This window comes from Ursus maritimus, unplaced genomic scaffold (assembly GCF_017311325.1).
Source record: "Ursus maritimus isolate PB19 unplaced genomic scaffold, ASM1731132v1 scaffold_2, whole genome shotgun sequence".
Taxonomy (NCBI): Eukaryota; Metazoa; Chordata; class Mammalia; order Carnivora; family Ursidae; genus Ursus; species Ursus maritimus.
In genome coordinates this window covers 40,604,687-40,621,181 of record NW_024424452.1, presented here as the reverse complement: position 1 = coordinate 40,621,181, position 16,495 = coordinate 40,604,687, and the positions used below count along the sequence as shown (strand labels likewise).

General features: G+C 53.2%; 2 protein-coding genes across 2 annotated transcripts in view; one reads left to right on the top strand and one right to left on the bottom strand.

Moving 5' to 3' along the window:
* Positions 1–6,068, top strand: part of ASH1L (ASH1 like histone lysine methyltransferase) — a 162,897-nt gene extending 156,829 nt beyond the window's left edge. Inside the window, 4 exon segments of the mRNA XM_008696570.2 lie at positions 554–720; positions 2,061–2,101; positions 2,998–3,299; positions 3,647–6,068. Of these exon segments, the coding sequence (XP_008694792.2) occupies positions 554–720; positions 2,061–2,101; positions 2,998–3,299; positions 3,647–3,738 (602 nt within the window). The 3' untranslated portion in view covers positions 3,739–6,068.
* Positions 6,069–11,165: 5,097 nt separating this feature from the next.
* Positions 11,166–16,082, bottom strand: RUSC1 (RUN and SH3 domain containing 1). Its single transcript, XM_040635768.1, is given in 5 exon segments — positions 11,166–11,889; positions 13,108–13,236; positions 13,669–14,221; positions 14,727–14,863; positions 14,866–16,082. Coding segments are annotated over 5 exon segments (2,040 nt in total). The 5' UTR covers positions 15,918–16,082; the 3' UTR covers positions 11,166–11,720.
* Between the last annotated feature and the right edge of the window lie 413 nt (positions 16,083–16,495).

Here is a 16,495-nt window from a genome sequence, read left to right as displayed (position 1 = left end):
TCTGTGCTCCCTCCCAGATTCCATCCTGCCTTTCCTCTCTCCCGACGTCCCCACACTCTGCTCTGTGTTCCCTCCCAGATTCCATCCTGCCTTTCCTCTCTCCCGACGTCCCCACACTCTGCTCTGTGTTCCCTCCCAGGTTCCATCCTGCCTTTCCTCTCCCCCGACATCCCCACACTCTGCTGTGCTCCCTGCCAGATTCCATCCTGCCTTTCCTCTCTCCCGACGTCCCCACACTCTGCTGTGCTCCCTCCCAGATTCCATCCTGCCTTTCCTCTCTCCCGACGTCCCCACACTCTGCTGTGCTCCCTCCCAGATTCCTGCAGCACTTGGATGAGCTGCCTGTCTGGTTCCTTCTCACCCTGTGACCTGCCCTTACACTCTGAGATACACACACGCCCCTCTCCTTTTCCAGCACTGCTGTCTGGGGACTCTCCTTTCTTCTGCGATCACCAGATGCCTCCCAGTGGTATGGGCTCATCTCTGGGCAGCTCTAGCTCGAGGTGAAGGAGGGGAAGGCAGGAGGGTTCTTTAACAATATCTGAACTCCTAGGGAGACCCAAAGGAGTGAAGGAGCAAGATGTGTACATCTGTGACTACCGGCTGGACAAGTCCGCACACCTGTTCTACAAGATCCACCGGAACCGCTACCCTGTCTGCACCAAGCCCTATGCCTTTGACCACTTCCCCAAGAAGCTCACGCCCAAAAGAGATTTCTCAGTAAGTCTCCTTCCTCTTACCTGTCATGTCAGGGCAATGTAGTTCATGCACGGAATTCCTCGGGTAGGAACCTTCAGGCTCTCTGCTGCTTCCTCCTATTTGTCCATCCCAAACTCTAGGAATCTGTCTCTAGTTGGGATTTTTTTTTTTTTTTTTTTAAGTAGGCTCTGTGCGTAGCGTGGAGCCTGACACAGGGCTTGAACTCATGACCCAGAGATCAAGACCTGAGCTGAGATCAAGAGTTGGACGCCCAACTGACTGAGCCACCCAGGCACCCTTGTTTGGGATTTTTAAGCAGCATAAATACATTTATTCTCATTTCCTGGCATGGGCTGTTTCTGAGCAAGTTGTTGATATCCATGTTATAGTCAGGTTTTCTTTTTTCTCTCCCCTCTTTACAGTCTTGGCCATTGAGCTCCTAGTGTAGTTTTTTTGTTGTGTCTTCATATCAATAATTTTAAGAAGCAAGCAAAGACAATAGCAAGAACGCTGAGAAGACTTTGGTGAAAATAATTCAGGGCTTTTTTCCTTATTTACATTTAAAATGTAAGACACCATCATTATATAAAATGTGAAAAGTACAGAGGCATTAAGAAGAAAAAATTGTAGGGGCGCCTGGGTGGCGCAGTCGTTAAGCGTCTGCCTTCGGCTCAGGGCGTGATCCCGGTGTTCTGGGATCAAGCCCCACATCGGGCTCGTCCACTGGGAGCCTTTCTCATGTGCTTTTTCTTTAAATTGTTGTGAACATACTCCTCCAATTCTTTTGTGCCATGCATCAGTCCACAAAGGCTTTGGACATCCATCCATCCGTCTGTTTGCTGTAATGAAACTCTGGCCTATGCTACTCATCCTTGACTCCGCTTTTTGTGGGCTTGTCAGAAATTGTGACCATCTTCCTGGAATGTTTAGAAACCATCTAACCAGAAAGCAAACTTTATGTCCCTGTTTTTCCTATAATTGTTTTTGGATTTCTCTAAACAGTATTTATTTTATATTCTCTCTGCCCACCACCAAGCCCTGCCTCTCATCTAAGCTTCTTTGGTCTTGCTCGGGCAACAGCTCACAGGTTCACTTTGAAGCCCCAACCTGAACTACTTAAATGTTGGGATGGGGCAAACGGGACTGGGAGCCCGTCCCTCTTACTGTCATCGCAGGCTTACAAGACACCAAAACCACCGTGGCCTTACAGACGGACAAAAGGACTGACCTTCTGCCCTTAAAACACAGCCACCCAGCTCGGAAAACACAGCCACCCACCCTGTGTTTTCCTTCCCTCCCCAGCTCCTTGGCTCATCTGACCCAGCTTCTGCGGTACGCTTACCACTTCCCTTTCTTTGCAGCCTCATTACGTCCCAGACAACTACAAGAGGAACGGAGGGCGGTGAGTCCCCTGGGGGATATGAGCACAGCCCTTATATAAGGAGTGGGCCAACAACTTGAGTGGAGTAAGAGCACCACCACCGACCCACTCGACCCACCCCCCGAGGGCTGGGGACTCTGTGACAGTGGCCTGTGGCACCAGCAGTGGTTCGGAAGCACTGGGTGTCAGGAGGCTCTGTCTGCTGATGGAGCTTTAGTCGGGGGCAGGGAGGGAGACTCACAAGGAGTAGAAACAGAAGGATAAGATTTGGAACAGAACTCTAGACAGGTTCGGAAAAGTCTCCTTTTTCAAGCTTTTCCCATGACCCCAAGGTGTCTCAGTCCGTGGGACCTGTGTTGAGGACCTGCTGTCAGGAAGCTGTCCGTGCGGAGCTCTCACTGGGCATCGTGGGCGCGTGGCTGGTATTTGTGTTGGTTTTGTACAGTCTTGTTCTGAGAGAAGGAGCAGTGAAGGCTGTCCTTCAGTGTCCTTTCCCGGTGGATGGGGGTGCGCCCACCGCGGCACTGACCATGAGGGCAGCGTCCTGGGTGATGCGCGTGAGGACAGAGTCGGGAAAAGCAGACACTCCGTGCAGATTCTCATTGTAGTGGGACTGCAGGCATCATGAGGCTGTGTCGTACTTCTCTGACGGCTAGCTGTGCGGTTTGACCAGCTCTGGGGTAGTGTGTGGACTCCTGAAAGAAGGAAAACTGAGTTTTGTAATTAGAAAATAGATTTCAGGAAAAGGTAGTGATTCGTACAAATAATAATACAGTGATGATCGGAGCCAAGGCTCCTAAGAGCTAGACTCAAGATCTCAAGCCAACCTGAGGTGCCTCCCCTCCCTCCCCTTCTCTCCCTTCCCCTCTGGAGGGCGCCGCACGGCCTCAGTCGAAATGCCCACATCCCTCTGGCAGGTCATCCTGGAAGTCCGAGCGCCCAAAGCCACCCCTAAAAGACCTGGGCCAGGAGGATGATGCTCTGCCCTTGATTGAAGAGGTTCTGGCCAGCCAGGAACAGGCCGCCGACGAGCTGCCCAGCCTGGAGGAGCCGGAACGGGAGGGGGCCCCTGCTGAAGTGGGCGAGGGTGAGAAGAAGCCAGAGGAGAGTAGTCAGGAGTCTCAGCCGGCCTCTACCCCTGAGGAGCGGCGGCACAGCCAGCGGGAACGACTCAACCAGATCTTACTCAGTCTCCTTGAAAAAATCCCTGGGAAAAATGGTAAGAAAGAATCAGGCTCATGTCCAGGGCTTAAGATAAAGGGGAAATTAGTGAGGACGGGATAAAAAAGAACAACTTACCATTACTTGCCCAGGATGGAAAGTGTTCTGTGAAAACGTCATAGTTCTTTGACGGGCCCCGCACACGGTTCCATCCTGGGAAGGGGGCGGTGGGTGGTGAGAGCCCCCCACCCCCCAGAGAACTTCTCTCCTGAGGCTGGAGGAAGGCCCGAGGTGCTTAGAGGTCAGAAAAGGAGTCACTGGACTCCTGCGACCTCCTTAGAGCTCAGATCTGGAATGTGGAGCAGGAGGGTGGTGTTTGATGGGCCTCCTTGGTTCTGTTTTCAGCCATCGACGTGACCTACTTGCTGGAGGAGGGGTCAGGCAGGAAGCTGCGAAGGCGCACTCTGTTCATCCCAGAAAACAGCTTTCGGAAGTGAGCCTCAAAGGAGAAGCTCGAGCATCTCTGATCAGTGGAGCTAACAGTCCTGCCTCTTGTCCTGAGTGTAGACAGGGGTGGGGAGGGTCCGTCCGGCAAGGGGAAGGGGCCATGTCGTTGACATTAGGTACTTAATAAACCTTGGAGCTAGTGGAGAGGAAGGGGGTCTGTCTAAACAGTTCAGTTTAACTTGTTTTCCTCTCCACCGCTTCACCCCGAGGGTTCACAATGGGAGGAGGACGGAGCACACGGGGTGACCGGAGCCTTGTGGTACTTCATAGCACTCGCCCCTGCCCCCAGCTTGGGTCTTTCTGTGTCATCCTCTGATCCCACAGGCACTGCTGCCAGGCTGCTTCCTATACCCAGGTGTCACTCCCAGTCCGGCAGGAGGGGGTCCCCATCCCACCCTGCCTCTTCTCTGTGGGCTCCAAGAGCTACCCCAGAGACCTCAGACAGAAGCAGTAGCTGGGGCCTCTTTCCAGATAGATCCCTGACCAGGAAAGTGTCTCTCTCCTTTCTTGCCCAATCAGGTCAAAGTAAAACATGAACTGACAAGTCAAAGCACTTGTGTCTGCTGCCCTTTTCCCTACCTCTCCTCCCCGGAATGTAATCATGGAATAGGGAAGGCCCCCATGGGGTCAGAGGGCACAGGACTTACGGTCATGATTTTTGTTTTAACCTTCATAACCTGCCGAACCTGTTTTCTTCTAATGAGAAGGCCGGGCCCCCGCCCGCACACGTGCTGTTCACGCGCTGTGGCTCGCGTGTGTCCGCCGTGCCGGGCGAGCGGAGATGCGTCTCAGAACAGACTCCATGCAGAAGCTCCGGAGACGTGGCCTCTAACCCACACAAGTCACTACACAGACTGCGGAGCAGTGTTCACGCTCAGAGGACTTGTCGTGAGTGCGCATCATCGGTTTAAACACTACTCTCGTCTTCATTACACGGTCCTCAGTGTCCGCCTCTTAAGAGACAGTGCTCGCCCCACCCGTCCTGTCTCCTCCAGCCTCCTGGTGACAGCAGCAGCGGGAGGGACGTCAGGATGTCTCCTTCCTTCCCGTTCTTTTGGCCAGAAGTTACCAGACAATACTGTCTCTTTAAAAATAAAATTTAAAAAGCTTTGCTTTGTTGTCTTCTCAGACATACATATGCATATACGTTTTAGATGTTCTTATAAGAGAAAAGATGGTTTTTAAACGTGCCAAGTTGTGTGTGTATATATGTATGTATGTATGTATGTATGTACGTATCTGCTGCGCGACTAGGAAGCAATACAGCAGCAAACACGTCCCGTCACTTCTCTGCCCCCGGACCAACGCTGTCCTCACTGTACATTTCCCCTGATGATGACGACGCTCTGACTTGTTTAGGTAGAAACATTGACACCTTCCATTCCATTGAAGCTTTTTTTCTTTTTCTCCTTTCTGTGTCAATCTTGAGGGAAAAAAAAAAACAAAACAAAAGAGACAGGGGATGCCAAAGATCCCCTTGAGCAGAGAAAAAGCAGAATAAATATTTTATTAAAGAAAAAAGAGAATTAAGAAAATAGTTTGGAGTATTTTCTTACTGTAGAGAAGCACTGTACATTACGATGAGACCTGGGTATAAGATACTCACGTGTGGAGCTGGAAACGTCGCATGTCCACGCCCGTCCAAGTGGTTTCTTTTGGTTTTCATTGCAGGGAGCTGGGTGGGAGGGAGGTGGGAAATAGGGGCACTTTGGGGGTCTCCTTTTAGTCAAAAAGCAGGAAAATGACAAGAAAGAGATTAAAATTCAATATTTCCTTGAATAGTGTTAAACACTAAAATTTTAAAAAACAAAAAAAGAAAAAAGAAAAAAACTTTGTAAAATGTGAGAACAGAAGCAAAAGACACTACGCTCTGTCATTTTATCTTTCTTTTGTTGAAAGACTAAAAACTGAAATGTTTTTTAGACAATCAAATGTTAGGTAAGTGCAAAAACTTGTTTTTTCTTACTGGTGTAGAAATTAATGCCTTTTTTTATTTTTCGGTTATTTTATAATAATGAAATAAAAAGAACCCCCTAGCTGCCAGGCGGGTTTTGGTGTTTGAAACGCGGGGCAAAGCACTACATCACTGCAAATAGATCCAGAGTTAGTGTGCATGTCTGTAGGCTGTGTGATTGCGGAAAATATAAATGCTGCTAATATATTTCCTTTTTACAAAAGCATATCTAAATAGATGATTGTTTTGATGTTAATCTTTGTAAATTATGTATTACCAATTTTAACATTGGATGTAATTGCATAAAAAGCTTGCATCTCAATCCTTGAAAGTCTAGTATTAAATGGAAAAAACTTTTCCTAACAACAGAGTGGTGAGCTTGCTGTTTTTTCCCCTTTCCTGTCCTCCATTTATCTTCCAGGATCTCCTTCCTCCATCGTGTTGCCAAACAGATCTTTTTAAAAACCACATCATTGGCATCCTGGGCCCCCGCAGGGGCACACTCACCACTGTTGACTAGGGGATAAAGCCCTTTCCTCAGTCTTAGGATCTTTTTGGTCAGAGCCCAGTCTAACCAGTCAACAGAGGAATCATCTGTCCTCTGCACACATACACACATCCCTCAATCGTCTTCATGAACAGACCCCAAGCTTGGCAACAGTAACTTCAGGCCCCCGTGTCAGACCATTTCCAGTCTAAGCAGCTTACATGTATTCATTCATTAATCTTCACAACAGCCCTTTTAGGTAGGTCCCCAAACCCAATTTTATAGATGAGGGAACTGAAGCAACACAAAGGTTAAGTACTTGCCCAGGATCATCTAGCTAGTTAGATCGATAATCCTCGTGATAACCCTCTGTAGTTACTATTCCCATTTTGTAGAAATGAAAACTGAATCTCAGCAACTTGCCAGAGATCACCTACTATCCCGTGTTGGAATCAGAATTTAAAAATCTTCATCTGTGAATAGAAAAGTGTCAGAAATAGGCAGTGTGGCCGTACTAAGGAAGATGGAGTCACTCCTGCCAGCAACGAAAGGACCCAACAGAACGTCCGCCCACATGCGGACCACACTGAAGCTCTGAGTTAGCTGGAACGGTTGCTCAGAAGTATCAAGACCATGGACTGCATTCCCGGGACACAAGGGTGGTTCGACATTTGCAAATCAATATATTATATCACATCAGTAAGAGAGGATAAGAACCATTTGATCATTTCAATAGATGCAAAAAAAGCATTTGACAAAGTTCAACGTTCATCCATGAGAAACAAAAAACAAAAACCCTCAAAGTAGGTTTAGAGGGAACATACTCCAACATAATAAAGGCCATATATGAAAAACCCACAGCCAACATCATACTCAATGGTGAAAAAGTGAGAGCTTTCCCCTAAGGTCAGGAACAAGACAGGCATGTCCACTCATTTTCATTTAACATGTCCTGGAAGTCCCAGCCACAAGCAATCAGGAAAAAGCAATAAAGGCCATCCAAACTGAAAAGAAGTAAAACTTTCACTATTATCAGATGACAACGATACTACATACAGAAAACCCTAAAGACCACCAAAAAAACTACTAGAACTAATAAATGATTTCAGTAAGGTTGCAAGATATAAAATCAATGTCCAGAAATCTGCATTACTATACGCCAATAATGAAGCAGCAGGTAGAGAAATTAAAAACTAACCCCCCAAAAAAATCCCATTTACAATTACACCAAAAATAATAACATACCTAGGAATAAACTTAACAAAGGAGGTGAAAGACCTGTACTCAGAAAACTATATTGATAAAACAAATTGAAGATGACACAAATGGAAAGATACTCGAGGCTCTTGGATCAGAAGAATTAATACTGTTAAAATGTCCATACTAGGGGCGCCTGGGTGGCACAGTCGGTTAAACGTCCAACTCTTGGTTTCGGCTCAGGTCATGATCTCAGGGTCGTGAGAGGGAGCCCTGCTCTGGGCTCTCTGCTCAGCACAGAGTCTGCCTCTCTTCCCCCCCCCCCACCTCCTGTGCTCACTCTCTCAAATAAATACATGTTTAAATAAAAATTTAAAAAGTCTATACTACCCAAAGCAATCTATAGATTTAATGCAATCCCTATCAAAATACCAACAGCATTTTTCACAGAACTAAATCCTAAGATTTGTATGGACCCACAAAAGACTGAATAGCCAAAGCAATCTTGAAAAAAGAAAAATTGGAAGAAGGACAATCCCAGATTTCAAGTTATACCACAAAGCTGTAGTGATCAAAACAGGATGGCACTGGCACAAAAACAGACACACAGGTCAATGGAACAGAGAAGAGAGCCCAAAAATAAACCTACGATTATTAGTCAATTATTCTTCGACATTTAGACAAGAAGATGCAATGGAAAAAAGACAGTCTCTCCAACAAATGGCGCTGGGAAAATTGGGACAGCAACATGCAACAGAATGAGACTGGACCACTTTCTTACACCATACACAGAAATAAAATGGATTAAGGACCTAAATGTGAGAACTGAAACCATAAAAATCCTAGAAGAGAGCACAGGCAAGGTCTCTGACATTGGCCGTAGCCAACCTTTTTCTAGATGTCTCCTGAGGCAAGAGAAACAGAAGTAAAAATGAACTATTGGGACTATATCAAAATAAAAAGCTTCTGGACAGCAAAGAAAACAATCAACAAAACTAAAAGACAACTGGCAGAAGAGGAGAAGGTATTTGCAAATGACATATCCAATAAAGGGTTGGTATCCAAAATATATAAAGAACTTCCATAACTCAACACCAAAAAATAGTAATTGAAAAGTTGGCAGAAGGCATGAACACACATTTCAAAGAAGACCTCCAGATGGCCAGCAGACACATGAAAAGATGCTCATAATCACTATCAGGGAAATGCAAACAAGACCACGATGACAGACCGACCACCTCACGCCTGCCAGAATGGCTAACACCAAGAACACAAGAAACGGCAAGTGCCGGCGAGGACGTGGAGAGAAAGGAACCCTCGTGCACTGTTGATGGGAATGCAGACTAGCGCAGCCACTGAGGAAAACAGCATGGAGGCTCCTCAAAAAATTAAAAATAGAATTACCACATGATCCAGTAATTCCACTATTGGATATTTTCCCAAAGACTATGAAAACACTTATTCGAAAAGATAATGCACCCCTATGTGTTTTATTCTTTTATGATTTTTTTTCAAGTGATCTCTACACCCAGTGTGGGGCTTGAACCCACAACCCTGAGATCAATAGTCGCCCACTCCACTGACCAAGCCCTCTGGGTGCCCTCACCGCCGTTCACTGCAGCAGTACTTAACAGTAGCCATGTAATGGAAGCAGAGCCAGTGTCCCTTGATAAATGAATAAAGTTGTACACACACAGGACTATTACTCAGCTGTAAAAAAAAAAGAATGAAATCTTGCCGTTTGCAACAACATGGACGGATCTAGAGGGTATGATGCTAAAAGAAATGAAGGATAAATGCCGTATGATTTCACTCATATGTGGAATTTAAGAAACAGGAAATTTTAAAGAGACAAACCCCAAAACAGACTCTTAACTCTAGAGGGGAGGTTGGTGGGCCCGAAACAGGGGAAACAGGTGAAGGGAACCAAGAGTCCACTTACCATGATGAGCAGAGTAATGTATAGAATTAATGAATCACTATACTGTATATCAGAAACTAATATAGCATTGTATGTTACCTATGCTGGAATTTGAATTTTTTTTTAAGATTTTATTTATTTATTCGACAGAGATAGAGACAGCCAGCGAGAGAGGGAACACAAGCAGGGGGAGTGGGAGAGGAAGAAGCAGGCTCATAGTGGAGGAGCCTGACGTGGGGCTCGATCCCATAACGCCGGGATCACGCCCTGAGCCGAAGGCAGACGCTTAACCGCTGTGCCACCCAGGTGCCCCTGGAATTTGAATTTTTAATCGATTTTTTAAAAAACAGAGTTTTTGGGTGGCTCAGTCAGTGAAGCATCTGCCTTTGGCTCAGGTCATGATCTCAGGGTCCTGGGATCGAGCCCCGCATCAGGCTCCTTGCTCAGCGGGAAGCCTGCTTCTCCCTCTGCTGCTCCCCCTACTTGTCCTCTCTCTCTCTCTCTCTGACAAATAAAATCTTTAAAAAAAAAAAAAAAAGTTGGCTGCAAGAGCTGGATGTCTGTCCGCTCCCACGAGGACATAAGGCTCTCCTGTTGTTCGGCAAATCTTGTCGTGGGTACAAAAGCAGCACGTGAGCAGTTTTTCTTAATTTAAGTATTTTAATCTTAATTACGTTTTAAGCATTAGTATCCACTACAGCTGTTCTAGGTAATATGTAAAAATAAATTTCTTATTCACATTTGGTCTATCCCATGATGCTCTGCAAGGAGGTCCGTTAGTCCTACCACCTCCACAAGCCTGAGCCGCATTAGGCTGTGACTACAAATATCACCAGATCCCAGCAACGCTCCAGCAGTATTGTTCCAGGCTCCTCCCCGTTGTTAGGGTGACCCCGTCAAAGCCAGCGCAGGGGGACAGGAGTCAGGACAGGGCAGGCGGGGTCCTGGAAAGCACGCACTCTGTGACGGCACACAGGAATCATGGGTCACCGTGCACATTGCACTGTGAGAAACACTGGACCCAACGTCAAAGTCACGGTGACCTTCCGCATGTTTACTGTTTTACAGTTTCATGATAAAAATAAAAAGCAATTGGAGAAGCTGCATCATCTTGAGCGCTCAGACTCCCAAGGCTGCAGCTAGCGGTTCCCGGAGGCTCTGAGTCCAGCCTGGGAAACGTCATCCCGGAGCGGACCTGAGACGTCAGGTCTCACAGCCGGACGGCAAACAAAAAGCAAAACTAAGGAAGGAGTGGAGGAGTAACAAGAACTGAACGGGGACACTAAGTCAGGAAACGGTGGACGTGTGCAAGCCCACTCCTGAGGACGGCTCCCCTCCCCTCTCCTGTCGCCCGCCTGTTGTCACCTTGACCCAAGTTCCCGAACATGGAGGACAATTTCCAGGGTCCTTTCCCCTGTGTTCAGCTCCTGGTTCTGTTTCCCGACTCTCGTGTCTTCTCGCCTCCTGCAGACAGTCACTGCCAGTGAGTCCCCAGCCTACCCCGGAGCTTGGCCTGCTCTCACCGCGAGACTGAGACTCATCAACCCCGAACCATGTACCAGAGGCCACGTCCGTGCACTTTCTGAAACTGCATCACTGCAGAATGCGGACAGTAAAACCTACCACTTCTGCAACCCTTTAAGCCCTCCCGACACCTCAGACAGGGGTCTTGCGAGCACAGGGGCAAGGCCGGGGCCTGCCCACGCCCCCCTATCTCCTCGGGCTCCTACCCTACCGGTCTCACCAAACAAGGCAACCCTGCCTCGACAGGGGGCCGGTAAGGACTGAGCACGGGCTAGGAAGGGGGCCTCTCCCCCTCCCTGCAGCCTCTGTCCCGACACCCAGTGACACACACACATTCTGCTCCCACACTTTATTGGGACAAAGGAGGGGACAGGCAGACCAACACCACAGACCCACTACCCAGGGGGTCCGGACTTCAGCACCTGGCACAGCATGAGTACGTAATAAATACAGGCAACGTGGGTGGCGCGCAGGGCGGGGGCGGGGGGGTGTCCATACGCAGGAAGGACACACGAGGCCCTTCCAGTCTCGGAAACGGAGGCGCACGCAGTACTGGCACAGTCCACTCACAGAGGAAGGAGGCAGAGGGGCGCGATTTCCATTGTGCAGATGGGAAGGGAGACGTTTCCTTGTGCAGGTGGGAAAGAGGAGAGAGATGGGGGGAAACTCCTTTTCACATTTTGAAGAAGAGCAGATTTCACCTTACAGATGGCACAAGAGGGAAAAAGGAAAAGTTGGTCTCCCATCTGCAACGACGGACGTGGGGGGGAAGAGTCATTTTGCAGACAGGGTAGACGTTTCTGCCGCGATCGGTGTCACAGGTCCATGGCCCTGGGGCCATTCCATGCCCAGGGCGCCGGAGGGAGAGGCGACGCGACAGGTGCTTGGCCTAGAGGACGAGAGACGTGTACCCCACGGGCACCAGCCCCTCCACGCCATTCCGTCCACAGCGGAGCCAGTCCTCGTCCACAGTGGCGACGACTCGCAGCACCTCCCCGCGCCGGAAGCTGAGCTGGTCTGGTCCCGCCGCAGTGTGGTCACAGAGCGCGCGGACGGCCCTGCGGGGAGCCAGAGGAACGGGCTGGGATGAAGCGAGGTGGGCGCCCGGCTGTCCCCAGCGCGCCTTCCCCACTGCGCGGGGCGAACGCCAACCGGGCTCCGGCAGAGGCGTGGGGACCACCCATCGATGTGTGGGCTCTACCCGGGGCCTGACCCTTAGCTGACTAGCCGAGGCCACCGCACTCCTCCGGGGCCTCAAACCCCACCCATGCAAACTAAGCGACTTCTCGGAACCCTCCCAGCCAGGCCTCCTCTAGGCCCCCTCAGGGGCAAACACACCACCTTCCCCCTCAGGGGCTGCTGCTGGCCAACCACGCAGTGTCGCCCCCAAAACTTGTCTGCCGCCCGCATCCCTACCACTCCGCCCACCCTCCTCTTCACCTGCATGACCGCCGCCCTCCTAGGGCTGCATCCTCGCTCTCTGGACCACAGCACGGGGCCTGGTCACCTCTCCCCACCCCGTCCCTCCTGGACTGCCTGTCCCCGCCCGTTCTCCACCCCACGCTCAGAGATCCTTCTACAACACAGGCCAGCATTTCCTCCCCGGGCTTAAGACCCTTCGCGGGCTCCCAGGGCCTGCGCAGTGAAGTCCGGTTCCTTAACCCACCTGCTGAGGCCTCCCGCATCCCGTCACTGCGGCCGACATCCTCACCCCACACAGTTCCTCACCTCCCTCCTCGGTGCACCCACACCACCACCGGGCCTTCCCTGAGCCCCGTTCTCCCCTCCTAGGGCAGCCACCACACAACCGGAACTGCGCGCTGGCTCGCTGAACCTTCACCGGGCCCCAGGCGCCAGGAGGGCGCTGGCTCTGGGCGTCTGCCCCTCGCCCCGTTCCCTCCCACAGCTTCATGCTGGGCACGCAGTACTTGAAAAACATCGTCACCGAAGCAAAAGTCAAGAAACCTAATTCCGTGGACTGAGAACAGCCAAGTGCAGCCAGACTCCGGAGCAGAGGCAGCCCCCATGTCCAACCTGAGCAGCGCGCTCCCGGAGGCACCTGCCGCCCTGAGCGCGGGCGGACACAACACCACAGGTGCTCCCCGAAGCAGCGCGCTCCCCAGCGGCCCTGACAGACAGGACAGCTTCCCTTTCAGAGAAGGAGACAGGCCCAGAGACAAGAGCTTCACGCCGACAGCAGGACGAGCGTATCTGACCCCACAGCCCAAGGCCCTTCACGCCGCCCCCCACCCCCCAACACGAAACGCACCCCCCACCTGTGGGTCTGCACCACGCCCGCCGTGGAGGCCTCAAGCTCCTCGGGAGGCGAGAGAGGCTCGGGAGGGGCCCCCCGCTTCACCAGAGCCAACACACTCACTGTCGGGGGCAGCCAGCTGGATGGTCTCCTGAAGGAGAGGACATGGGGCCACAGAGGTCACCCGACCTCCAGGATAGGACCCAAGAACCCAGGACTGGGAGGTGGGAAGAGGCTGAAGGCCCTGATGCAAAAGAGATCAGGAGCGGGTCAGGGCTGAGGGTGGAGTGGCAGCTGGGGCCGGGCCCCTTCGGGGTGATGAGGGAGGTGACACCAAAGAGCAAGAGCGACCTATGGAAGGTCACACCGCTTTTCTTTTTGTAAAGGACCAGATAGGAAATATTTCTGGCTTTGAGGACCAAGCGGCGAAATGGAGAGCGTGATGCCAGCACTCCCCTAGCAAAAGGACCGCACGCGGAGCTCAGGCCCGTGGACAAACAAGACAACCTCGGGCTTAAGCGATCCCTGCAGGGCCAAGCTGGGGGGCCTGCGGCTGTGAGGAGGGAACCGGCTACCCCAGTACCTGGACTTCACGGTTCCTCCGTCCGTTTCCGTGAGGCCCCCCGGCACTCCAAACAGCCTCCCCAGCCACACGCCTCGGCCCGGTGCCGTGTCCTCTGCGGGCACGGGCCTCTCCTGCGGGCCTCCAGCCGCCGTCCCGGGACGCCACGACCTCCACCGGGGAAGCGGGAAGCCCTCGGTGCCCCCAGAGGCGTAGACCCGGGAGGCCTGGGTCAGCTGCTCCCACCAGCTGCCTGGTGTGGGGGCGCTGGCAGGAGCCGAAGGCCCGGGAGGCGTCTCCCCGGAAGCCCCCCGAAGGCTCTGGGCCAGCCGCCCCCCCCAGTGCAGCACGGCGTGCACCGTCTGCTGCAGGGCGGGGGGTGAGCCCGGGGCGGCGGCGGCCGGGGGCGGCGGGCCCAGGGGCAGGTGGTGGTGGTGCTCAAAGAGCAGGTCCAGGTGGAAGGTGAGCACCGACAGCGGCTGCAGCAGGAGCAGCAGCTCCGTGGACAGGGCGGGGCAGCCGCCCCGCGCCAAGGACAAGAATCCGGTGGGCAGGTACAGCAGGGACAGCAGGCCTGGGGACGAGCAGGCCGCCATCAGCCTCCCACCCAGCCTCCATCTATGCTGCGAACTGGGGGTCGGAGCCCACGGCCCATAGAACAAGGGGTGACACTGAGTCATGGGAAGTTGGGGGACCCCCCTGGAGCAACGGTGTGGGAGCGCTACCCTGGAGCCCCACCCAGCAAGGCCCCAAGGACGAGCGAGCGATCCTGAGGGGGCAGGGGGGCGGGAGGACAGCAAAAGGAGGCCCTGGGGCAGGAGGCCCTGGGACAGGACTGCCCAGGAGGCGGGGGAAGAAGGAAGAGGTGGATAAGCACCACTCCGGGGTTCCAGGGAGGACCTGGGTGTCTCCCACTGTGGGGCAAGGGGACGCACTGAACGTGTGAAGCACAGAGTCGTAGAAGTGGAGACGGGGGATCAAGGGCGCTCTGTTATCACCAGGACCAGAGACACAGACTGCCCCTCCCTCCCTTCCTCCCTCCCAGACTGGCACCCCACCCTGCCCGCCCGGTGTCTGACCTGCATCTTCCTGCAGGCTGGAGAACCACAGCTCCAACTGCTTAGTGCTACAGAGAAAGGAAAGCGGGAGCCTCAGGACGGTAAGGGGCCCCTGCCCCTCTGGGTGGACGATGGGGGACGAGCTTCCAAGAGGTACGGGGGCAAGTCGGGCGAGAAGACGATGAGCCAGTCGCTGCGGTCTTTCTTGACCTGCGGCACCAGGGGCAGCCCTGGGCCCCGCTTGCGCTTCTGGGCCAGCTCGTGGAAGGACGTGATTGTCCGGTGGGACGCCGGCTCTTCGCTGACGTCACTCCGCCACCCCGCATCAGCTTTCCCCGCATCTGTGTTCGAGCTATCAGTTACTCCTCTGGTGCTTTTCCAACCGGAGTCGAGTTTTCCAGGTTCCGTTTTCCAGCTAGAGTTAGTATTCCCACTGATCGTGCAGCCGGAGTTATTGTTCTCCGTGGTTTTCCAGCCCGCGTCAGTTGTCTCCGTGTCAATTTTCCAAATGGGGTTGATTTTCCAACTTGGTTCGGTTTGCCCAGCGTCGGCTTTCTCATCTTCCGCCTCTGGGAGCTCGGAGGAGGTGGGGAGGTCCTGCTCCCCACCGTCGTCCTCTTCCTCTAGCCCTGGGGAAGGGGGGTCTTGGCAGGTGGTCAGGGCGTTGCAGTTGGAGTCCAGGTCAGGTCCCGGTGGGGAGGATGCCCCGGAGCAGGAATCGGGCGAGCAACAGAAGCTGTCGGGAGAGCAGGCGCCAGGGCCTGCGGAAGCCAGTGGGGAGCCCTGCTCCAGGGGGATGATGCTGGGCTGAGGATGGACGTCCCCGTCGCCAGGGAGGCTCCGCGAGTACACCGAGATGGGGGACTCGTCGGGACTAAGATCTGAGCAGGAGCTGAGAGAGGAAGAGCAGCCCGGGTCCGAGGGAGAGGCAGCCCCCTCTTCCTCCTGTGCTGGGTCTTGCCGGTTTTCTAAGCCTGGCCCGTGCTCCTGGCAGCATCGGCAGGGCACAGCTGGGCTGTTGGAATTGGCGTCCACCAGGGCCCCGCTGCAGGGCCCCCGGCTCTCCTTGCCCCCTGTGTCCCCGGGGGGAGGAGATGTGCTCAAGGGCCCCTCCCGTAGCTCAGGACGGCGGGACAGGTGCAGGCCCAGGGAGACATGCTGGAGGTGAATGTGGTTGAGGTTGCAGAGTAAAGCCCTCTGAGGGGACAGCATTGTGCCGGCGGCGACGGGACAGCCGCTGGAGAATCAGGAGGATCGGGCCTCTCACACCCGCCTACCTGGCAACCGCAGATGCAGACCTGGAAGACAGGGAGAGTGATACCCAGCCAGAGAGGACGCGAGCCTCCAGAAGGACACGGAGGTGATGGACAGCGGCAGCAGGCATGAAAGGCGCCGGCTGCTTTGGACAATATTTAAATGAGACGCAAATGTCCATCCACTGACCGTTAGTTTCCACTGCAGTATTTGCAGGTGGAGCCGAACGGAGCCCCCCGGGACTGGGGCGGGGAGGTTCAGAGAATGCGGCTGCGCTCTGGATCTCCGTGGAGGTGCGGGGGCTTGAAAAAGGATGGGGCCCAGAATGGAGTCCCGGATCCTCTCTGCTGCAGTCTGGCCCTGCACCGCACCCCCCTCCCCACTTCCCCAGCCTGCCCTTCACTCCCAGGGGAAGGGGCCGAGGGAGGCCCCGCCCAGATGCTCTGAAACGGGGTGGGGGGAGGCGCGTCTGGCTGGCTAATGCAGGAAAGGGGCGGGCGTGGGGGCAAAAACGGAGCAGCCGTCAGCGAGTCGGG